At 44.0% G+C, this 24552-nt stretch overlaps 1 protein-coding gene across 2 annotated transcripts in view; it reads right to left on the bottom strand.

Annotated features, from left to right (window-relative positions):
• The window catches only part of ME3 (malic enzyme 3), a 184156-nt gene extending 159848 nt beyond the window's left edge, over positions 1 to 24308 (bottom strand). For both annotated transcript variants that reach the window (XM_063093197.1, XM_063093198.1), the window contains exons 1-2: positions 24158 to 24308; positions 23590 to 23787 (exon numbers count right to left, since the gene is read on the bottom strand). In XM_063093197.1, the coding sequence (XP_062949267.1) occupies positions 23590 to 23772 (183 nt within the window). In that variant the 5' untranslated portion in view covers positions 23773 to 23787; positions 24158 to 24308. The remainder of the gene's footprint in view (positions 1 to 23589; positions 23788 to 24157) is intronic.
• Between the last annotated feature and the right edge of the window lie 244 nt (positions 24309 to 24552).

Genomic DNA, 24552 nt, shown 5'->3' with positions numbered 1-24552 from the left:
TGCCGACATCCTGACAGTGAGATTCACATCAGCTAATGGGCAGCAGGTCCTTTGGGACAGCCTCCTAACCCTGGATTTCCCAGTTTTCTTAGCTCACAATCAGATCATGAGATTGCTGGTCTTACCTGTCTCTCAACAAAGCTGTGGACTTTGGTTTGAAATAAATGATCGTGCCTCCAAAAGAAAATTACCCCCAAACCAAAAAGTGACTGGTAGCATTTTTGTTCCATCCCTGGAACATTGGCTATTGGGCACAAAGGCCAAGTTAGAGAGAGGCTCACATTCACAGGATAGAAAATGGCTCAAAGTTTTTTGGTTTTTTGTTTTGTTTTCTAATTCTAAAAAAAGGAGGGCAGAGATAGTAGCTGGTTTGTCCTTTGTCTTCTCTCTGGGAAACCTTTCTGCAGGTTCCTTTGAGCACTATCCTTGGCTTGCTCTCTTAGGACAAACTGAAACTGTAATTGATAATAAGGAACAATAAAAGTTAATTTAGACAGAATTCTCCATTTTTGCTGACTTGTTATCATTAGACTAAAAAAAGCCTTAATCGGCAATTCTTGAGGGGTGAGATTGTATCTTTGCTCCATTCTGTATGTCATCAGGCACTGTTGAAGTAACTTAGTAACTGACCATGAGCTTGGGGCATGAGAGCATTGCAAGTGGCCTTATGGTGATGGGGCCTACGCACCTTTTCTGATTTACAGTCTTCCTCCCTTTCCTCCTCCTTATTAATATCATGAATGGGAATATCGCCAGGTTGGGGAATGTTATGGACTAAAAGTTTGTCCCCCCAAAACTCATATGTTGAAACCCTTACTCCCATGTGATGGTATTTGGAAGTGGGGTCTTTGGGAGATAAGTGGGTTGAGAGGAAGTTATGAAGGTAGGGCCCTCATGAAGGGATTAGTGCCCTTATGAAAAGAGAAAGGGACACCAGAGCTCTCTCTCACCACCCACACACTCTGAGTAAAGGCCATGTGAGGACTCAGTGAGAAGGCGGCTGTCTGCAAGCCTGAAAGAGAGCCCTCAGGAGAAGATGACCATGCTGGCACCCTGATCTCGAACTTCCAGCCTCCAGAACTGTGACGTTTAAATGCCTGCTGTTTAGCCACCCAGTCTATAGTATTTTGATATTGCAGCCTGAGTTGACTAGGACAAGGGCTTTACAGATTTTAGAGAACCTGTGTCATTTCCCAGAACAACTCAGTGACATTGTTATACCCACCTTACAGATGAGGAAACAGACTTTTGGAGGTTGAAGGACAAGCACCTTCCAGTTAAATGGCAGAGGGAGGGCTGGAACCCAATCTTTTGGCTTGATTATTTCCCTCTCTGGTTCTTCTGGGGGCTGCTTTGTTTAACCTAGTCCCCCATGTCCTGGGACATCTTATGGCTAAAGTTCACACAGTGTGAGGCAGAGGTGGCAGAAACCATTTGCCAGCCTACAAGAGTCACAGAAAGGAAACCTGGGTCCTTTCCGAAGTTTCAAGTATCTGAGAGGTTGAAGGAAGAGGAGGCAGTTGAGTGTAATGGTTAAGAGTGCTGGGGACAGGGTGATGGATGTCTGGCCTGCGACCTTCTGGCTTCAATCCCCTGTAAGATCTTAGGGATGTCTATTACATTCTCTGTGCCTCAGTTTTTGTTGTTGTTGTTGTTGTTTTTTGTTTGTTTTTACCTATAATATTGGACTAATTATGGTATTTTCCCCTTAGGGTTTTTATAAAGTATAAAATGAGATAATGTCTGTGACATGCTTTTAGGACACTGCCTGGCATAGAGAACACACTCATAAAGAGAAGGACTGAGTTGATGGCCTGGACTGGTGGGTAGTGGCTGGGCACTGCCCAACCCTGTACCCAGTGCTTGTGCAGGAGAAGCATCAGTTCTGTGACAACACTCCCCACACCGGGAGGCACGTGACAACCTGCAGAGCACCTGCACAGGCCTCCTCCTGGCTCACTTCCCCAACAACCCCGTGCGGTTTCAGATGTGGAAATTGAGATTAAGAGAGGACAAAGCAGTTAAGCAGAACATGCATAGTTTGGGGATCAGAGCTGCATTTTTATCCTGGCTTTTCTGTTTGCTGTGTGTGTGATCTTGGGCAAGTTACTTAACTTGTGAGTTCCTCGGTTTCTACATCCTAAAAAAAAAATTGAAAAATGACTACCTTAAAGGGTGGTATGGGGATTAAATGAGAAGGATATGTGAAGGTGTCCCTAAAAAGGTTAGTTTCTGGTTTTTCTTAAGTGCTTTAATTGCAGTTACACAGGAACTAGTAAGCAGCAGACTGGAGTCTAAAATCTAGACTTTGGGATGGTGTGAGGCCACAGGAGTGTATCAATAGAGAGGTGGGAAGATAAAGATCTGGACAAGGATGTCAAGAATTTGCTATTTTTCTACCATCGTTCTTGGATCTTCATAAGGAGTAAAAGAAGAATAAAATGGAGTTAAAAAGAGCAAATCAGTCACAGTGCCTATATCCAGAATCTTCAATAGCTTTGAAGGCTAACAGTGGCTGGGCCTTATGCATAACTAATATCTATACATGTACATTTAGTGAGTCCTCATTAACTCATTCAGTCAACAAATATTATGAAGCATCTGCCGTGTGTGAAGCACCAAGCCAGGCTCTTGGGGCTACAAAAACTGATATAATAGTCACTGTCCTTGGGAAATCCTATCACAGTGCACAAGAAAAAGTGAAATTAAAAAAACCCCCAAAAACTCATCACAGGAGTGTGATAAGAGCCATGGCTGTGGAATGAACACAGAGACACAATGGAAAAAGCCCCTATTTGGTCTGGAGCTGTCAGGGAAGATTTCCAGGGGAAGTGACATTAGAGCTGTCAGAGCTAAGAGAAGCCAGGGACTAGCAGGCACAAAGATGTGGAATGGGAAAGAGCCTGGTGTGACCTTGAGAACTATGAGTGTGGTGTCGCTGAGCACAGGGCACATGTTGGGTGATAGAGATCATGAAGCTGGTGGATCAAGAGTCCCCTCAAGAAGGGCCTTGTATATTGTGCTAAGGAGTTTAAAAATTGAACTATAGGTGGGAGGGACCCGAAGAAAGGTTTTTAAGAAGGGAAGTCCATGTTTTAAAAATTTCAAATGGTAGAGGTTGAAGTAGAAGTTGGACTGGAGATAGGAGAAACTGGAGATAAGGAAATCCACACAGAGACTACAGAAATGTCCAGATGAGAAAAAAAGAGATCCTGAACTACACACGTACAAATATATAGTCACGGATGATGACAGGGCCTGGGCTCAAGATACAGAAATAATATACATGAATTTGTGTGTGAATACACATATATAGGAGTATATGCAGATGCACGCACAAAAGCAGCTGCTCTGTCTTTCCTATGACACTGTGGCTTGAATTCTACCTGGCTCCCAGCTCCCCACAGAGCCCCTGGCCTGGCTCTGGCTCCCCAAGGGTTGCCTTAGATAAACCATATCCTCTTACTTCTCTGCTGTGGGAAACCCAAATGGCTCTTCATTTCCAGATTAACCTCAAACCCAGAGTTTGAGATGATTAAATACTGCCTGTGAGGTTGTGGTACTGGAAACTTCCTTCCAAATGATGTAAGTACAGGGAGCATGGTGTGCCCAGACACACACAGCGCTGTGCAGCCCCAGAGAAACCCAGATGTGTTCATTTCTGCCATCAGACTTCTGAATTAGCATGGCAATTACAGCCACCAAGGGAAGGGGAAATCAGCATTTACTACTGATTTTTATAAACAAGTACCAAAAAATCACAATCCACACTACACACTGAAAGAAATAATATGTATTTAATGTGCCTTTGTTAAAATAAAAGCTCTTAGTCAAAAAAACACAGAAACTCTTGTCGAGTCTAGGGTCAGAGAGGACAACATGTTACCTTTCAAATTTCTAGAACTCTTACTAATGTGATGTTAATGCTAGTAAAGGGTAAGGGGGCTAACTAGCATTTACTGGGTGTTTACTATATGTCAGATACTGTATTAAGCAAGCATTTTAAGTAGATATACTGTCTCTTTTAATCCTCAAAGCAACCTTAGGAGGTTGAAATTGTTATCCTCTTTCCATGGATGGATAGGATATGTCGGGAAAGAAAGATCAAGCAGCATTCCCAAGATCACACAGCTAGTGAGTGGCAGGGTCGGTATGCAAACCCACGTCCCTTGAATTCCAAAGCCTGGGCTCCTTCCATTGCACTCCCCTGTGTGTCCCCTTATCAAAGTATGAATGACTGCACTTCTGATCCCAGCTGGAAAGCGCCTCAAGAAGCCACAGTCTCAGTGTTCATTCCATGTCTCAGAGGATCTTACATTGAAAGAAGCCTTAGGAGGAACCAACTCCAATTCCCCAGAAACAGAAGAATGAGGAGCCGGGCCATTCACTCTATAACGTGGTCCTTCTCCCTGGCCAGTGTTCTTATTGCTACATCAGGATGAGGTCTCCTGTCTCAGGAGTTATGGTTTCCCACAAGTTTGTTGTTGTTGCTGTTTTAATCATAAGAGTTCTATTCTTGCTTGAGTCTGAAAGGATCTAGGGAAGCAATACCGTTTTCTTTAGCAGATTTATTCAATGGAAATGCATGAGCTGAATCTCCCTAATGTACATAATTTGCTTCCACAAGATCCTACAAGAGAATGAGTAAGAAATGATTAAATCACAGCAAAATGGTTTTATTTACAATCAGTGCTTAGTGTTTTGAAACACAGATCTCCCACCCAAATATATTTATCTCAAGAATAAACATCTCTCCCCATGTTGCCCTAACCGGTTTCTGTTGGCACAAAAACACCCCTCTAAGCATCCGCATCCAGGATATAAATGATGCTTTCCATTACGAGGGCCCAGAGGACACCCTTGTGTGGTGGAGCCTGTTCTAGAGTCCAGACATGAGCTTTCTACTGGGTTTGGATCCAAAGCTAATTTTATCTCTAAGGAAAAAAGAATTCATAAACTCATTTATGTTGATCTCAATAATATCTTGAACAGAAATCCCTTCTATTTTTTAATGAAGCTTCACATTGAAACAGTAAACCTCAAAGAGAAATTTGAATATCCTTTCAAATTAAGCTATAAACATAGTTTTGCTCTAAGGGTGGTCTAGTTCAATGTCTCTAGAATGGGCATATAATTGAGACATAGTCCTCCAATTGTGGTTGGCATCAGTGGGTGACAGGGGACAGAGTGTGTTTAGTGGAGGTGGGGAGAATCGAGTGAGCAGAGCTTATGGGGATCAGAACTCACCTCTGGGCATGTCATTTCAACATCTACTATTGGGCAGAGTGAATGGATGTGAAGCCAGAATTGACCTTTGGCCTCAAGGCCAAATCTTAGCAACCCACAGGTTTCTGTTCTGGCTTCTACCATTCCCCTCCTAGCAAGAAGGGGATACAATTAAATGACAACCATCTGAGAGGTCCTTGATATAGGAAGAAGCAACAACATGACAGTCTTTTGGTACTTATGCTAAATTCCTGCAAGGGAATCTTGTGGTACATAGAGTCCTGCAACAGCAAGTTCAAGCTTGGCAGAGATCCACCTAGCATATTAGCCTCTGGCACAAAAAGCCGCTGTAGCATGGAAAGAAAGAGAGCATGGGGTTACCCACAGCCAAAAGGCCTCTGTCTTATTTGCTTGTACCTCAGTGGCCCTGAAGCCCTTCAAGCTGCAGCAGCACAGGGAGGTTGCATGGTCTGTGGAGGTGAGCAACTGTGACACCAGTGTTTGGGCAACAGCGTTAGCATTTGACTAACATCTCAAAACCCCACCTGGGACCACAAGTTCTTGCACTGACTGGGGAGGCCACAGCCATCCAGCGTGGTGTGGTTTTCTTAAGAGACTGTCTTACCTCTTTAAGAGGTTTCAGGATGCACGTAAAGCCCCAGAGGTTCTGAGCAGTCACTATGATCCTGAACTACTGTACCTGCCTACTGCAGATCTCAATCCTCGTTCTTCTCTCTGTCTCTCTTCCTTTCTGCCATATTATACCTTCAATTATGTTCTCCAACATGATACACAATCCAGTGCTTCTTGGTTTCTAGCACTGGCCCACCTCTCTGTTCAGGTTCTTTTCTCTCCTTCCTGATTCGGTGTTTGCACCACTTACATTCCAGGACACATCCCTCCCTCTCAGCCTAGCCCCCAGGAGCTTGTCTACAGGATGCTGCCCTTTCCCCATGCCCCCAGAGGGAAAGACTGGGCAGAAGGCATTTCCAATCCCCCAGGGGCCAACTTCATCCTGTTCAACAACCGGGGAGCCAGGTAAGTAAGGGCACGTAAATAACCTGCTCTCCATTTCACTGGGATCAATGAAAGGCACACAGGAGTAGATCTCAAGAAAAAAAAAAAAAAGTATAATATATATTTAAATTAAGTATATTTAGTAAACCTTATGCAATTCTCTGGGCTAAACACCCTGTCCTGACACCAAGCAGAAAAGAAGAAAAGTCTTCTAGCTCACTTGATAAGGAAAATAAAAAAAGAACAGCAAAATGAACAAAATAACTTAAGACAGAAATAGAATTATAACACAAAAACCAAAGGAAAGTATCACAGAAAAGGTTATTTGACCAAAGATGCTAATGTAGCCCTTCCTCTCTGAGTGGGTTGATGGGAATGGAACTTCAGAGGTAAAGCCAACAAAATAAATGCTTCCTTGTGGAAAGTAGGGACCCAAGGGTCCCTCAGATCTATAAACCATCGGCTAAATGGATGCAAATGTGTTTACAGCCTTCCTTCTTTGAAGCTACAATATTATGAAATGTTTACAGTGTTGGACCCCATTAAAAATATTTGTTCTTTTGAAGAGGAGATGAATTAAAGACAACCACTAGAGTTATACTGCCCAGAGTAAGTTACACAAGATCAAAGACTTGGTACTTTCATGATGTAAAACCAAAAATCTTTTATAACTGTGCAAGAACTATACAACTACTAGCCTCCCAAGAATTTTTCGTCCTGGAAAACTTGTTTTCCTGATTGGACTTTGTATGATGTCTGTAGCATCATGGTTAGAGTCATACCATGTGACAGATGACCTTGCCCAGAGGTTACAAAAAAAATGTATGAAAAACGAGTTGTCTCATAATGACATTCTCGTTGCCAATTCTATTAGAGCTTCACATTTTTATTCAGTTCCTTTGTCCATTTTTTAATTGGATTATTTGTTTTTTTACTGTGTAATTGCTTGAGTTCCTTGTACATTATGGATATTAATCCCTTGTCGGACGCATAGTTAGCAAAAATTTTCTCTCACTCTGTAGGTTGTTGTTTCAATCTGTTGATTGTTTCCTTTGCTGTGCAGAAACTTTTTAGTTTGATATAGTCCCATTTGCTTATTTTTTCTTTTGCTGCTTGTGCTTTTGGGCTCATGTTCATAAAGTCTGTGCCCAGACCTAGTTCCTGAAGTGTTTCACCTATATTTTCCCTGAGTAATTTTACAGTTTCAGGTCTTGTACTTAAGTCTTTAATCAATTTTGAATTGACTGAGAGGTGCGTGTCTAGTTTCATTCTTCTGCATATGAACATCCAATTTTCCCAGGACCACTTATTGAAGAGGCAATCTCTTCCCCAATGTATGTTTTTGCTGCCTTTGTCAAATATCAGATGGCTGTAGGCCTGAGGGGTGATTTCTGGGTTCTGTATTCTGTTCCACTGGTCCGAGTGTCTATTTTTATGCCAGTATCATGCCGCTTTGGTTAGTATAGCTACATACAAATGGCCAACAAGTACATGGAAAAATGCTCAACATCATTAGTCATCAGGGAAATGCAGATTAAAAACACATTGAGATACCACCTCACTCCAGTTAGACTGGAAGTAATCAAAAAGATGGTGAATAACAAGTGCTGGCGAGGGTGTGGAGAGAAGGGAACACTACTGCACTGTTGGTGGGACTGTCAATTAGTACAACTATGGAAAACAGTATGGAGGTTTCTCAAACAACTACAGATAGATCTTCCATATGATCCCACCCAAAAGAACGGAAATCATCATGTCGAAAGGATACCTGCACTCCCATGTTCATCGTAGCTCTGTTCACAATAGCCAAGATATGAAACCAACCTAAATGTCCATCGATGGATGATTGGGTAAGGAAAATGTAGTGTGTGTGTGTGTGTGTGTGTGTGTGTGTGTGTACATGGAATACTACTCTGCCATAAAAAAGAATGAAATTCTCCCATTTGCATCAACACGGATGAGCTTGGAGAAACTTATATTGAGCAAGATAAGCAAAGCACAGAGGGATATACTGCATGTGCTCACTCATATGTAGGAGCTAAGAGAGAAAGGAAGGAAGGAAAGAAAGACCACAGTGGTGCGTTGGTCTTACAGAGGAAGGGAACTTTCCTAGGGATACAAAGAGGAGTGGAGGAAAGAGGGATGGGGGAAGTCAGGGATAATTGGGTGGGGGGACATGGGGTATAACCACAATTTGTGGTAATGGGCATGCTGCCAATATGGATCTGGCCATCACATCTTGGGCACTGGTGGTGACAGTTAGCTTTGTACCCCATGAATGTTCATAACCAATAAAAAAAACTTCCCTTAAAAAAAAATATTTAAACAGCTTTTTACTTAGACAAGTGCTGATACTGGGTCAAACTAGCCAAGAAAATCATTCCTGCAAGCTTCTGATTTTCTATTTTTATTCTCCAGGAATCATGGTCTGTAAAGGCAAATTAGGACTTGGCAAAGAGAAAGGCAAGCTAAAATTCAATCCAATGGAGAAAGTGACATTTTGCCCATGGAGGGCCAAATTTGTGAAAGGTTCATATCATACTAATTCCAAATCCTTGTTTTGACTGAGAAAGGTAGAGGAAGGAAAAAAAGAAAGAAAAAACAAACAAACAGAAAATATACTTTCCAAACTATGAACATTCTTTCCATTTTCAGTGTAAGGAATTACTGTTTTTCCAGGGGACTGGGTAAAAAAAGGAAGACTCTTAGGCTCTCATAGGTGTTGAAACAGAGTGTCACTTGTATGTTTGTGGTCAGGGGCAGCGATATCAGTTACTGAACAGGAGGCTGGGCAACGTCCCATAATGACGAAAATACCAGCTAACCTAACTATGTACTCAGCAAGTCGGTGCTTTCTCTCCATTTTGGGAGAGTAAATGATAACCAGGGTGCTGCTTTGGGGGAACAGAACCAGAACAAGGATGGTTAGTTAAATAAAGGCCAATGACACTAATATTAACAATAAAATGCTTGAAATGAAAGGGGTCCAAGTCTGTAATTGCTCTCATTTTCATTAGTTCCCTTCAGGAATTTCATGTTTTGAAAAATCTTCCATTTATTAATAATTTATTTATTTTCCAATATTTAACACACATAACTGCCAAGCAGAACTTCTGATACTGGCATGAGATAACCAGTATGAATAGTTTTATTCTGTTTAATTCTTGGCAAAAACAAAGAAATGTGACATCCTGTTTAAGTTTTGTAAATTCGTGATGGATAAATATAAGGTTGCCATTAGGTTTTTTGGAACATTGACAATAATTCCTATTATGGCAATTAGGAAGCGCAAGGACTTGTGGAAAGATCCCAGTCTTCTGCCTCCTTAACCTCTCCACCTCACCACTGGTCATATCAGTTCCTCCTCATCTCCCTTGTGGGAACTGACTTCCTTCTTGACTAGTCTCCCTGATTCTATTCTTGTCTCCTACTTGGGGCCAGATAATCTGTCTAAAGCTCAGGTCCTACAGTGTCACCTTCCAGTGTTCCCGTTACTTTCAGGAGTACTGTCAAACTCAGGCAAAGAGCAGCCCCAGACCACCCCCCCATGTGTGCTCTCCAGCCCTTCCTCACAAAGCCTGTCTTCCATTCAGAATCACCCCCATTCCTCCCACACCATGCAGTTTCGCTATATTTGCTTGGAACATCTTTCCCCCATCTTCTCTGCCTAGGGAATCCCTATATGTCTTTTAGGTCACAGCCCTGACACACCAAGGAAAAGTAGTTGTCACCTCAGGAAAGAGGTCAGAGCAACATTCCTTTTTACTTTATGCAGCACTTTATGTAATTTAATATAAAGATCAAACACCACTGGTCACCCACTTAAAGAAACCTTCTCACCTTTCTGCCTCCCCACCAATGTAAAAATTACTCGGACACAAAATAACATACTTTTACTGTAATATAAAACCTATTGTACTGCTTTACATTTATGAACTTTCAAGACTGTCTCTTCTCAGGATTCTAAGTTCCTCAAGAGCAAGGACCATGAACCCAGTACAGTGCCTGGAACACAGCACGTGCTCAATAAGTATTTATTGAATAAATCAATGGTCTCCAGGAATCTGGGACTGCATCTTGCTGCTGCTTCTTCCTATCAGGGAGACCATAAACAACTGTATTTTCTGGGTCCCAGTGTCCTCCCTTGTAAAATAAAGGTAATAACGCCTGCCTCGCAAGGTGTCTATGGGGTCAGATGAGACCCATCAGGAGGCACTTCACAAACTCTAAAGGTAAAACACAAATATTCTATTTCCTTATTATTACAAAGCATGCTGAGGAAGGATGGGGGTTAACTGCAGTAAGCAGTGGTGATAACCGTATGGGGGCGGGAGGGCCGGAAGGGAAATACAGACTGAGTCCTGGCAAATCCGAAAAAGGACACAGTGAACATGTTGTGTCTATTCTATCTTCCAACTGTATTTCCAACCTAAACACTTTTCTCCCCCAACAACCCCTGCATCCCAGCCCCATCTCCTCTTGTTCCTTCTACTGCACTAGCCTCTAACTGGGCTTTCTGCACCCACTCTTACTCTGCTCCAGTCTGTTCCCCTCACAGCAGCCAGACAGAGCCTTCATTTACATAGATCAGATCACACCACTTGCTTAGAACCATTTAATAGTGTCTTGTTTTGCAGAGGATGAAACCCAGCCCACCTCCACAGACCCCAGGCCCTGACCCACCTGTCCCATTAGCAACCTCCACCCTGATTTTATGCAGTTTATCCTTTGCCTACCATGCTCCTGTTGAACTGCCTATCGTCGGCTCCCAGAACCTGCCATGCCAAGCAATTTGCTGCTTCCAGACTCTACACGAACTGTTCCCTCTGCCCAAAACACTGGAAAAAACTGTTCTCTCTACCCGGCTTCTCCCTTGGCTGGCTCTTCTTTCTTCAGGTGTCTTCTCAAAAATCACTCCTTAAGAGGTCTTCCTTTACCATCTCAAGTAGACTCCTTTTTATTCTTTCACACCATACCCTGTTTATTTCTACCCTACCAACAATAACTATCTCTATAATTGTTTATTTACTATCTGTCTTTCTCACTATACAGTCAATAAGGAGAAGGATCACAGCTGTCAGGTTTATGATGTTATTCCCAATACCTAACAGTGCCTAGTATACAGCAGGTGCTCGTAAACACTGGATGGATGGATGGATAGATGGATGGATGGGAAGCAGGAAAGGAAGTAAAGAAGAGATGAGACTCAGAACAGGAATCAGGACACTGTAAGTTGGCTGAGGCGGATTCAGGGCACTATTTCAGGATGGCAGACAAAGTATTACCTTCCAAAGGCTGTGAGTGAAAGACACAGATGCCTCCCAAGGAGGACCACAGTCCCCCTCAACCACTCACTTTCTGGGCAGGATATCGACCCCTATGGGCCTCTGAAACCTTATCTGTAAAATGGTGGTAAAATGCTAGGATATTATCTGCTTAAAGACAAAATGCCAAATAAGATGACCTGTTAGTTTTTCCAAGGAATGCTTATTCTGAGTTCTAACAGAGGAGAGATGCACACTTAAAATAGGCATCTCTCCTCTGTTAGGACTCAGCATGAGCATTCCCTGGAAAAACTAAGAGGTCATCAAGTATGTATTAGCCCACAGCAGAGTGTATAAGGATTATAGATCTATCTTAAAACTTCCTGCCCAATCTAACTGTTAGCTGGGTGAAGTTGGCCCAGCCATGCCCTATTTAGCTGGATTTGGAGCAACATTTTAACTTTTATGGTAAACTACTGCCTTGGGTTGAATGTCCCCCCAAAACCGTAATCCCCACTGTAACTGTTGAGAGTGGGGAATCCTATCATGGTAGTTGAAAGGTGGGGCCTTGAAGCGGTAATTAGATTGTAGGACCGTGCCATAGTGAGTGGGTTAAAAATGGTGGTCAGGGCATGATTCTGAGGGCTTTAAAAGGAAAGTGAATGAGGAAGTTACTCTCTCTGTGTCTGCTCCACCACTCTCGCAATGTGATACCCTGCCGTCACTGTTGCCACCACCAAGACCTTCATTAGCTGTGTTCCATGGACTTTGGACTTCCCAGCCTCAGAAACTGTAAGCAAAGAATTTCATTTTCTTTTCAAAATACCCAGTTCCACGTATTTTGTTATAAGCAACAGAAAAGGACTAATACAACTACGATAGCAGACGTTCTCTTGTCTTGCTTCCATAATCTCATGAGACTGGAAATGTTACAGTGTTGATAGATAGACAGATAGATAGATCCAGCCAGCAAGCAAGCCGGTCAGCCAGCCAGCTAAATTTGGATTTGTTTTTCAGCATTAGTTTCAAAAACCTTGGTTAGAATGTGCCAAAACGTTGGGACGAAATCCTGACATTCCTGATGATGGCCACCATCTTCAACACTAGCTTCAACTTCCAGAAGTACATGCTCTTTAAATGGCAGTTGAGTTTTCTGCTGCTAGAGACATTTTTATTTAAGGTTCTTTCAGACAAATGTCTAGATTATCCAGGGTTAAGCTCCATCAAGTACAGCGAAATTATCACTGAAGTCTCCACCCAGCCTGCTTCTTCCTTTACTTACTCATCTCCTATCGAGTCTCTGCCAAAATCAGACGTAGTCCGTGCCCTGGGAGAATGAGTTTGATCCTTCAGTCTTCCCCTCTCCTTCCGGACTGGGTGATCTCAGAGGGCATGGACCAGATCGAAACCCTGTCATATCGGTGACTTCTCCTGCAGCCCACGCTGAGTTAAGAATGGAGCAGAAGCTTTGAAGATGTGGATTAATTGAGAATTGATTGAACGCTTACAATGTGCTTTACATACATTATTTTATTTAATCATTATAGCAACCTGTCACAAAGGTATATTTTATTGTTATCCTCATTCACAGATGAGAAAACTGAGGCTCAGAGAAATGAAGAGTCCTCCCCGCGATCCCATATCCAGTAAACGGCAGAGCTGTGATTGGAACCTTGGGCTTTTCTGACTAAGCCCCTAGATTTTAGTCAGCGGGTTCTGCTCCCTAATACCTGGTCACAGGCTATGTCACTTGGGGCCACACACACTTGATTCTAGCTGACTACTTTCCTTCACCCCCACCCCCCAAATTTTTTAACTTGTTACTAGTTACAGCAGGTCTAAGTTTAATGTCTTTAACACAGCCCAAGGATGAAAATAAATAATCTCATTGTAAAGATGCTGTTCTTTAGATGAAGTGCACTTGGCACAACATCAGAGCAGAAAACTCTCTTAAAGAAATGTATTTCCGAAATTTATATTGCCAGAAGAAAAGATATCTCTTGGCTTTCAAAATTCTCCAAGTCCCATGGAGAGATCCAAAAATAATTTATATTGTCAGATCAAGCTTTTCACCATCTTTTCAGAGGAGATGACAGATGGGGTTTGGTTTATCATCAGTCTTCACCATGGTAGTTTCTCATCTGTTGAGGAAGAAGGAATATGGACGTGATTCATGTAGCTAATTTTTTTTTTTTGAGGGTATGCTACGAGGAAGGCATTGTGTTGGCTATGCAGTGCCCAAGACAGTCTCCTGGATCTGAAGATGACGCAAGTGATGGAGACAGACACACATGCTAATAAATGTACCCTGAGGCCAAATGTGGAAAAGAACCATGACGCTTACACCTACTAAATGCCAAAGGAATGCAGAGGATGACTGACTTACTTCCACGTGGCATTATCAAGGAAGGCAGTGAATAGGGGTGACCCTGGAGATGCTGAGCCCTGAAGCATGCTGAAGATTTTGATAAGTGGACCCAATGGGAATGGCGCCCCCTGGTGTTGTGCAACACAAAAGCAAAGAAAAGAAAAAAATCAAAGAGAACATCACAGTACTGGAGATATATCGTGAACTCTTTTTGTAGAATTAGAGATTTTATTACGCTATTTAGCTTTCTGAAAATGGGGCATCTTATAGGGTACAGGTCTATTGATCAATTTCTGCACATTCAACCACAAAGGTAATGGGAGGCTATTCCTAGATAGAATGCCATTCTCTCTTATGGTCAGGCCTAATCAGCTTCTCCTCCACCACCTTCATCTGCGAGCTTGGATTCTTCCACTGATGTCAGATGTGACAACACTGCTATCGGAGGCGTCCCTGAACCCCTCTTCCATGCTTCTATAGCACTGGTAATGAATGCCCCTCTCATTACACCTCCCACTGAATTGGAAGTGCCCCCTTGCTAATGGTCTTGCCCACAGCCTTCTAACTCTATAAGTTCCTCAATGGTGGAAGACGTACTATACTCACCATGGGGGTCTCGACTACCTAAAACAGAATGGGAACTCAGCAAATGTCTACTGAATACATTTAATACATAAATGAATGAATCTTGGGAAAATTACACATACTTAGAGGGCGAGAAGGCATCCAGTGATCGTTAAAGTTCCCTCCAACTCCAAGATCCTATGATTCTAACAGAGCCCGTGGAAGTAGCAATAGCCAGTCAGAGGCTCACAGCAGGATGCAGGAAATAGCCTCACTAGTACCCTGGAAAGGCCACAGCACAGCATGCTTCATTCACTAGTCCCAGGTAAGGGGGGACTTGCACACTGGTAGTGGTGGTGCAGTATAGTGGGTGAGGATGTGGGCCCTAAAACCAGATGGCCTGTGTTCAAGGGCTGGTTTTGCCACTATAAGTTACATGACCTTGGGCAAGTTAGCTAACTTCCTCATGCCTCTGTTTTCTCATTGGTAATACAAGAATAACAGCAGTGTCTCCCTCAAAAGATGGTGGTATTGTATTAAATGATTAATGCATATAAACTGCTTAGAAAAATTCCTTGCACATTGTACGTCCTAAAAAGTGGTAGCTATTATACTTATTGCTTCAATTCCTTCCCTAATGCTACCAAAGGAAATTCAGTGTAATAGGAATCTGGGTTAGAATCCTCCACACCTCTTTCAAAACCAGAGAAAAAGGGAATGGAGACTGTCTATCGTGACTGCAGACCTAGCTCCATTGTGCACTTGGCAGCCCCTCTCCTGTCGGGGAAGTCACTGGACAGCCCAATAACTCAGAAGAGATGCCAATTTGTGGAGATATGGACTCCCTCCTTCCGTCTTCTGAAAGAGCAAAGCAAAGCAAAACAAAATAAAACAAAGGAATCAACAGAGCCTGTTTCTCCAGAATTCCACACTGTAAGGGAATGTGTTTCAGGACCAATTATGTTATGGGTTTCATGTAGCTCACTACCAAACAACAGTAAAGAATTGAGACAAAACGTTAAAAAAAAATATTCTCAAGTTGCTAATCATTCAGCTGTATCCCCTATAGTCCTTCTCATTTTCAATAACTACTTTTACAAGCAAATGCAGCTTTCATTTTCTCTTATTCAAGTTCCTCAAAAGCTGATTATCTTTCCATCAAAAATCCCTCTCCTCAAATGACTGGGTACGTCTTACTTTTTACTGTGTCCTTTTGGGAGGAGCTGTGTTTTAAGCAGGCTGCCCGGCAACGCTTTGGGTACAAGATGAATGCGTGCTTTTAACCGCTGACCTTGGCACCCCAGTTGGAGGATATCCGTCAGATTTTCATCACACAGTCATAGAGCATCTTTTGTGCTCTGCATCCGTGAGGCAGTCAGACATCACCCCAAAGGATTTCCCAATGTACTTTCTACACATCAAAGTGAAGGTTTTTGAAGCTGACTGTAATCCATGTCTTTGCAAACAAAAGTGCTGCACATTAGTGATCCTTTTGCAACGCTCACAGAAATCAAAAAGCCGTCCCGACCCTCTGCCCCGCAACAATAAGGCTGGCATTCAGAAAAAAGAGAGTAGATGATAAAGAAACCTTTGGTAGAAAATGACAAAAATGCAATGTAAAATAAAGCCATAAACTCCAGAGCCTACAAGGGCCAAAGACAACCAAGAGAAACTAGAAACAGGGAGACTGGAGATGAGCCTGAAAAAGTATCCGAAGAAACTCCATAAATATAGGGCCCAGACATAGACTGACTGAAGCTGCCAGTCAGCCCCATGTGAGCCAGATGACACGTATTTCTGTATGAGATTTGCCTTCCAGTGCTGCTGCTTACATAAACTTGACACTGCCGCTTACAACTGCTTTTAGAACAGGCGGCAGGTTCCTGTGTTAATGTTTTGTTATTAAATGAATCTAAAGTCATTGCCTCTAGAGGTAACTAATTATAAAAGCATCAAATAAGACTACTTCACAGGGGTTTCCACCTGTATATTACAGATGGGTCAACTTCCAAAAGTTGGTCTGAGTGTTACTTACTTGGCTCTAAAAACTCAATTCCCAACAGAAACTGTAACCTGAAATTAAAAAGATAATAGAACATTAAAGAAAATTATATAAAAAGGAAATAAATCTTCCATAATCTCACTGCCCTAACACAACCATTTTTATATATTTACCATCATGCCTTTTACAGAGTTACATCGTTTTATAGTAATACTCATGGGGATAGATTTCACTAAGTATTTTGCATTTTGAATTAAGCAGTCATTGACATAAGCCAACATTTCTGAAGTCTTCATAATGATGTCACAAATGCTTATTTAATACATAATATACTTTCTTTGGAGAACAATTCTAACAACATGTCTATGAAAAAACACTCTGTGAGTATCAACTTCAGGTTCCAGGAGCAGCAAATCTCCCTGCTGTGCTCCTGGCACCCCATTCCACACTTCCTCGATTTTCAGACTCTTGAGAGATGAGGCTTTCCTTTGTCTCAACAGGGGTCCTACAGGACAGTGGAATCTAAGGGAGAGGACGGAGACTGCAAGGACTCACAGTGGAGGGTGGGAAATCCAGGGAGTTGGAGATGCTGACAGAAGCTCGGGCCTCCTGCCTCGGGTCCCTTCACTGTGCATCCCCCTTTGCTTTTGTCAAGAGCATCAAGAATTGTCTCCATCCACTTCTGACTCCAAGGCACCCCCCGTGTCTTCTGAATAGAACCTCCTTCATCCCTGGGCTCTGTTTAATGCTGGCAAAACTGGAAACAAACAGAGTAAACACCTCCGTGCTGTGCTCCTCCAGCACTTCACTCTGTGGTGGGCCTCTGGGCACACACAGGGCTGATGTGAAATTTATCTACACTCCAGACAGGCATGTCAATACCTCAGGTGGGGACACTGGGGCAGGCGAGGCACCAGGGTGAAAGAAGGGGGCTTTGGTGAAAGGCGAGGGTGAAGGGAAGGGATGAGAGGAGGGAGCCGTAGCAGATGTTTTGCTGAATGACTCTCTCACTCAATAGCTGTTTACTGAGTGCCAGCTAAGTACCTGGGAAACACCAATGAACAAATAGACAAAAACCCCTGCCTAAATGGAGCCTGAATTATAGTGGGAAAATACAAACAGTATACAGACATGATAAGTAAGCAAATTAGACAATATGTGAGGAAGTGTCAGATACAATGGGGGAAATGCAGAACATGTTGAGGGGGATCAAGACGGTTGAAAGGACTGGTGACGGCTTCATATGGGGTGGCAGAGTAGGTCTCATTGAGAAAGTGAGAAGCCTTGGAGAAGGAGGGAGTTAGCTATATGGCTATTTAGGGGAAGTGTGTTCTAGGAAGAGGGGCCAGTGCAAAGACTGTAGGTAGGAGCACATCTGACTGTTGAGGAACAGCGAGGAGGCCAGGGTGGTTGGAGCAGCAAGTGAGGTGGAGAACTAGCGAAAAGATGAGGTCAGAGAGAGACAACTCACACAAGGCATTGTCAGGATTTGGCTTTGCAAGGTTCTGGGCAGAAGAGTGACATGGTGATACTTAGTTTTAAAAGGATCACTCTGGCCACTGTGTTGAGAATAAATGAGAGGAGCCAAAGTGGAAGCAAGGAGAGCAGGTGGGAAGCTGCTGCAGGCATCCAGCAGACAGATGTTGGTGGCTGGAAGCTGGGTGGGACCTGTGGTGAGCAGGGGTTGGATTCCAGATTTAGGCTGAAGACAGAGCAACAGGATTTTCTGGTGGATTAGATATGGGATCTGAAAGAAAGAGAGTGGTCAAGGATATGTCCAAGGTCTTAGCCTCTCAAGGCATGGTTAACAGACACAGGGAAGGGATTGAAACAGACTGGAAATTGGGAGGCCAATTTGGAGGCTCCTGCATAATCTACACATGAAATGATTAAGGGGTGAACAAGGCTGGTGGTAGTACAGATTCGGAAAAACAGATGGATTTTAAAGGTTGGGGTAAAAATGACAGAGTAAAAGAGTGTAAGTTTCATATCAACTTTTGTAGCAGTATCCCTGATATCCGTTCTCCCTTTCTTTAATGGTCTTCAATTTTTAGCTGAATACATGGGTGCCCAGCCAAAGAAAACATTTTTCAGATTTTCTTGCAGGTAAATGTGGCATATGACCAAGTTTTGGCCAACTGGATGTGAGTGGTAGTGATATTTCCAACCTCCAAATCGTGCCCTTAAAAGTCATTTCCCCTTTCCACTGGCTTCCATATGGCATTGACGGCAGAGGTGAGAGCAGCCATCATGGATCGTGAACTGTGAGATGCACCCTGAAGACAAAAGAGCAACAAAACCAAGCCATATGCCTACTCACGATCACCTGACCGGGCTTGTTCACAGGAGAGAAATGCACTTCTACCTGGTTTAAGCTTCTGTATTTGGGGTTCACTTTGTTGCGATTGCCTAACCTTCAGCAACACATAAAAATTCTTTTAGCCGTTCCAAGAACAAAGCCCAACACCAATACTCACCAATCTAGGACAGTATTCAACAGGGAAAGATTTAATTCCAACCTGCCTCTGCTTGTTTGTTCCTAAAATATCTGAATAGTATTTGAGCTTCAATGCCCTAAGTCACTGCATAAGAGGCTCAAATCTTAAGTAAATTTCTGCTTATAAAACTCACGTTGACTTAATAATCCATTGCTTCTCTTTCAATCGGTAGGCCCGATTGTACATCGTATCTGAAGCAGAGTACTCAGAAAGATGTTATCTGCCTTTGGGGCGAAAACAGCATCACCAATAAACTTGTAATTCTCCATACGACCTAGCCAGCATCTCCTGATTGATTGATGAGGCAAGTCTATGATGACAGACTCCCCCCACCCAAAGGAGACAAGATCAAGTTCTAAGCTGGCACCAAGCAAAAACATATCCTTTATTCAAAGGCAAATCCCAGCTCTCTGAAAGCCTAATAAATCACCACTGAATACAGAAGGGATTCAGCTCAGAACGTGCAGCCTCAGATGCAGCCACGCTGCAGCACTGTCTACCAAGTCTTTACACATTCACTGATCTGAACGCAGCTGGTCCACGTGGGAAAGCCATCTCCTGCAGTGCCTTGCTGTGTCTGAGGCCCCACTGCATGACATGAGCTGGTCCACAACCAGTGATTTGACTAAGCACCCTTTTCATTAATTCTTTCCCCGAACATCAAGCTCAGGAGATCAAAACACTGCAGAGAAGCTGGTGAAGCCCCAGTGGGATTTTATAGCAAAAATCACTGTTGTGTGAGTCAAAGGGGGAAGCTGATGCACTCTGGGAAATAACATACCCCCTCAGTGAAATGCACGGAAGCCTGGGAAGATTGGGGTCAAATAGGTGTATTTCCCCCAAAATGGACCGTGTAAAGGTTTTTTATTTAGACAACCAGAGCATTGGGCTAACTGTAGAGAGTGGCATTAAAAGTAATAATGTTGAGAGAAAAGGGGCTATGTCATGATCAAGATAATTTAAAGAGCAAACAGTTGTTCAGCATCTCAAGTTAGAGAGAATGTCATGTGACAAGACAGAGTCTCTGTCCTCATGGTGCTCTGAGTATAGAGTGGAAGACAAACTAGTCAGCCAATACAATAGTGAGCCCAGCGCCAAAAGGAAACACAGTGTGGAAAAGGTTGGTAAAGGTGTGGAAAAGACAATTGAGAAGGGACTCAAATCTAGTTTGGGGAGTGAGGGATAGGATAGCCCTTCCTGAAAGAGGCTATAGGTAAGCTGAGGCCAGAAACATGTTGATGGTGCACTTGCTACATTCTAGAATGGCGATGATATCTGCCTATGAAGATACCCCTGTTACATGGGGTTGATAGTTGCCTATTTAATGTGTGGGTAAAACATGGCTAATGTCAAAAATTTACTTTGTTGTCACAATTTACATGGACAGTAGAAGAGGTCATGATGTAAATTTCAGAAGAAACAGAATATTACTTATAAAAAAAGGAAATAGAAGTTAACGTATTGGTGAATTTGTATCATTTAGAAAATTTAGACTCTTAGAGGGAACTTGGAATCTAGTACCAATTCTGTCACCATCAGGAATAGGCCTAAATCAGCCAAAGCAGACGTGAATTGTCATTGCTATGCAGTTGTCTGAAATTCAGGAGGTGGGCTGCCTCTGCCCACTTCTACCACCACTGATAATCTCTGTGGAGTCACTTGACTTTCCTGGCCTGTCTTTTCTTCTGAAAATGAGGATGCTAGATGAGAACAATGGTTTTCAAAGACTTTTTAAAAACTACAATCCACGGCATCAACTGACTTCAAGAATGTAAAAATAGGCATTTTACATCGTGACCTGGTAAAACACTAATTTTACTAACTCAATGCATTTGCTATTTTTCTATTCTATTCTAATCCATTTCTTTAAATAAACAAACTTGCTGGTAGACCCACTAAGCTAATTTCATGTCCCGTAGTTTGTGACCCATAGTCTGGACAATTCCACCTCCTGACCACCTTTTCCCCTCAAACTTCATCTTAAATGCCTCTCCTGATCTGTCAAAAGTGGGATGCAAATCAATTGAACACATTCCAAGAATTGCATGTTAATTTTCAAGTTCATGCCCTTGCTAGATCTTTCAGGAACTACTCCGTGCTGACCACTCTTCCAGTCCCTGCCCTGGAAGAGCTTACATTCCAGCAGGAAAAAAAAAAATCCACCCACAGACCTGCCCAGTAAGCACAGCACTGGAGCCCCTTTGAAAGCTGCTTTTCTTTTCTTCCTCAGCTCTACCCTCATTGTTCTGTTTAACATCAGCACAATCCTCCCATCTGCTGATGGAAAGCGCTGCACCTCAGGCCTTCCCTGGAGACTTTCTGAGCACTGGAGGCCAGCAGGACAGCTAGAGGGTGGCCCTCCAGTGGGAAGAGCAGGGCACCCACAGAAGCAACAGGCAGTGCTGCTCCTTCCATCACTTCCCTCTCTCCCCAAGGGTAAGTGAGTGAAGGACGCCAACGGGCTCTCTCAGATCGCCCTAGAACCCTCCTCACCCCAGACCAGCCTCAGCTGACTTCAGGAATGTATGAAAAATGTTGTTTACCATCATGAATAGGTGAGGTCCCTCTAGATTTATGGATAATGTCCCATTTATATGACTTGGGAGGAAGAAATTTACAACAGGAAAAAGTGCTTTTAGGAGACCAAAACCTAGGGTTAAAATTTGGCTGCATTGGAGACCAAATTTCAACATGAGTTTTGGTGAGAACAAACATCCAAACCATAGCAGAGCCTTTTCTTTATTTTCTTAACTATTCACAAAGCAATAAGTGCTGGTTGGTAATATGCCAATCCTTCTAAGGCAATTATTGTCAAAATGATTGGAGCCTGTAGTGGGAATTTATTGTTTTGCTTTTCAGAATCCACCCCTCCTCCTTCTGATGACAGTGTCTAGATTTACTGGGGGGAAACACATCCCCTTTATTCTAAGCCAGTTGGTGTGGGTGGCCCAACCTTAAACCCTATCTTTAACTCCAGTGGTAGGCTCAGACTAGCTTAGATTACTGGGGATTGGTTTGGGAAATGGGAGGATAATCCAATCAGAGTCTGTAAGACAGAAGGATTCACTTTCTCAGATTTTAGAGAAAGTGTCCTTTATCTATCTTGGGAGCTACCAGAAGAAAGTGTCTCTCTATTCCTGGATGGTGTGGAGTGAGAACAGGAGATGGGGGACTGTGACAGTACTGACGTGAAAGACTCCACTGAATGGAATTGACATTGCAGAGGCTGAGCAGAGAGTCAGAGAGAATCTGCATGGATAGGAATGCTGGGGCTGGACTTCTGGGTCAAGCCGCGCCTGCAACCCTTATTCTAGGTTTCTTTAGTTAAAGGAGCCCTTTGTTTGCTTAAGCCAGCTTGCATTTTCTAACACTACCAAAGTGATTCAAAGTGATGCGAACACCTTAAATACTTTGGAAAGTAGTAGTGTACAAAGAATTTAAGGTGTCTTTGGGGGAAGCAGGAGGTTAGTGTGATAGGTAGAGATTGTGAGAAAGATTTTTTCCTTAGCTTCTTGTATTAACTCTGCAGGAAACAATCACAATACTTAGCATTAAATAGTGCTTCTACTCCTCAAAAATGCCTTTCTGCACAGATTGCCTCACTTAAATTTCACAATCCTGAGTAAAAGCAATTAGTAAAATTTTTATTTTGCAGTAATTGCTTACTTATTTAGCATTTAATATAGTTTAAAATACAATTTCAAATTCATTGATTCATCTGATTGTTGCAATAACCAAATGAGGTAGGAATGGTGGGTCTATCATAATATCCATTTTAGATTGGAGAAAGTTGAGCCTCAGAGGAGCTAAATGAGATGCCCAAGTTAATTTGGGGAGGTGAAAGGGAGGGAAACATCTCAAATCTAGGTCTCTTTCTTCTCTCTCTCTCAATCCAATCCTCTGAACCAAAGTTACAAAACTCTATTCCCAGGAACAAATGTCTGTGCTCTTAGGTTAATACACAGCATTAGCAGTGGGCTGAACTTGACCAAAGCATTGAAGCTCTGGATTCCAGTGGCAGAGCCAGCACTAACCAGCCGGTGAGCTTGGGCAAGTTCCCTTTGTATTGTTTTCTGTAAAAGAAGAAGTTTGAACTAGGATCTCTGTTGCCCCTTCAAGATCTGAAAGTTGTATAATTCTAGACTTTCCTGTCCCTCCCTCAAATTAATCTTTTCCCCAGAATAATAATAATCACCTTAGATGACACTTATTCTCTCACTGGGTGCCAGGTATTGTGCTAAGAACTCTACTTTCATTTTCTCTTTAAATCTCACAACATTCCTAAAACAATTATATCTCTTCTACAGATAAGGAAACTTGAACTCACAGAGGTTAACAGGAGCAACAGAATTAGTAAACCTCGAGGGGTGATTTGACCCCAGATGGGTTGACCATGAAGACCTTAACCCGGTCTGTATTGTTATTGCGGAAGAAATTAGGCTCCCTGCATTACTGGTCACCTCTCTCCACCCAGAAAGGGCAGGGGGTGGGGGAGAGAGAGCCACACCAAGTTACTCCAAGCCCCTGCAGGGCAAAACCGAAACCGCTGGAAGGGCGCCCAGGAGGAGCCTTCCCAGGCCCGGGGGCGGGGCGCTCTTCCCCGCCGGCCACAGACGCAGCTCGGGCTATCCTACCCCCTGGCACCGTTACCTTGTTGAGATGCGGGTTCCTGGTGACATCGTATCCGCGCTTCTTTAGGGGTACAGGGCGCGCCGGGCCGGGCTTGGAGTGGCAGCCTCGGGCGGGCACGGAGGGTGCCCAGCGCGGGAGGGCGCCGCAGGCCCGGCCCGGCAGGAGAGCCAGCCGCGCGCCCGTGCCCAGCGCGGCGCCCATGGTCTTAGCGCAGACCTGGCACGGGGAGAAACCAAGGTCAGGGGCGCCTTCCAGCCAGCCCGGACCCACTCGCGCAGCAGGGCACCCGGCCTGAGCCGGGGACGCGTCCTCGGGGAGAGAGAGGGCAGGGGCTCCCGAAGGGTTAAAGGGGCCAGCCCCCGCCCTCCTAGGCAGCCACCTGCTCGGCTCTCTCTGCTTGCGGTGCTCCAGGCCTCGCCCAGAGCCAGGCAAAGCGAAAGCAAGCCCAGGAAGCAGACCCGGTGCGGGCGACAGCCGCGCCACCCCCGCCCGCATCCCGGCGGAGCAGAGACGGCTGCGCAGCGAGGGGTCCCGCACCCTCAATCCCGCCTGGTGGCTTGTCTCGGCCCCTCCTCCCCCGGCCCACCTGCGCTGCCCCGGGAGCCGATGTCGCCGCGGTCACGCTGCGGGGCAGGCGGGGCTCGGTGCTGCGGTCGGTGGGTCCTCCGTCCCCTGCCGAGGGCTGGACCGCGCCGGCGGCCGCGAGCTCGCGGGGCTGGTGCGTTCTGGAAAGAGCGGTCCCGAAACCTTTGTTCGCAGTGCCCGGAGTCCCCTGAGGACGCGCGTGGGCGCATCGGAACCGCGTGCACGTGCTTCTCCGGTGGCGAGATGAAGCTCAGAAGGCCGCCTTGAGACGCTCCATCTTGACAGGACGGAACGCTCAGGGAGGGATAGCGTTTAGCAATCAGCATACCCTCTTACCCTCCCAACGTTTGGAGAAGGCCCTGGCTTCAGGATTGGGAGAAGAAACCCTCAGGCATC

The sequence above is a fragment of the Cynocephalus volans genome, chromosome 4 (genome assembly GCF_027409185.1).
Source record: "Cynocephalus volans isolate mCynVol1 chromosome 4, mCynVol1.pri, whole genome shotgun sequence".
In the NCBI taxonomy this organism is placed as follows: Eukaryota; Metazoa; Chordata; class Mammalia; order Dermoptera; family Cynocephalidae; genus Cynocephalus; species Cynocephalus volans.
Note: the sequence above shows the minus strand (reverse complement) of the source record. Positions and strands in the feature narration are given on the sequence as shown.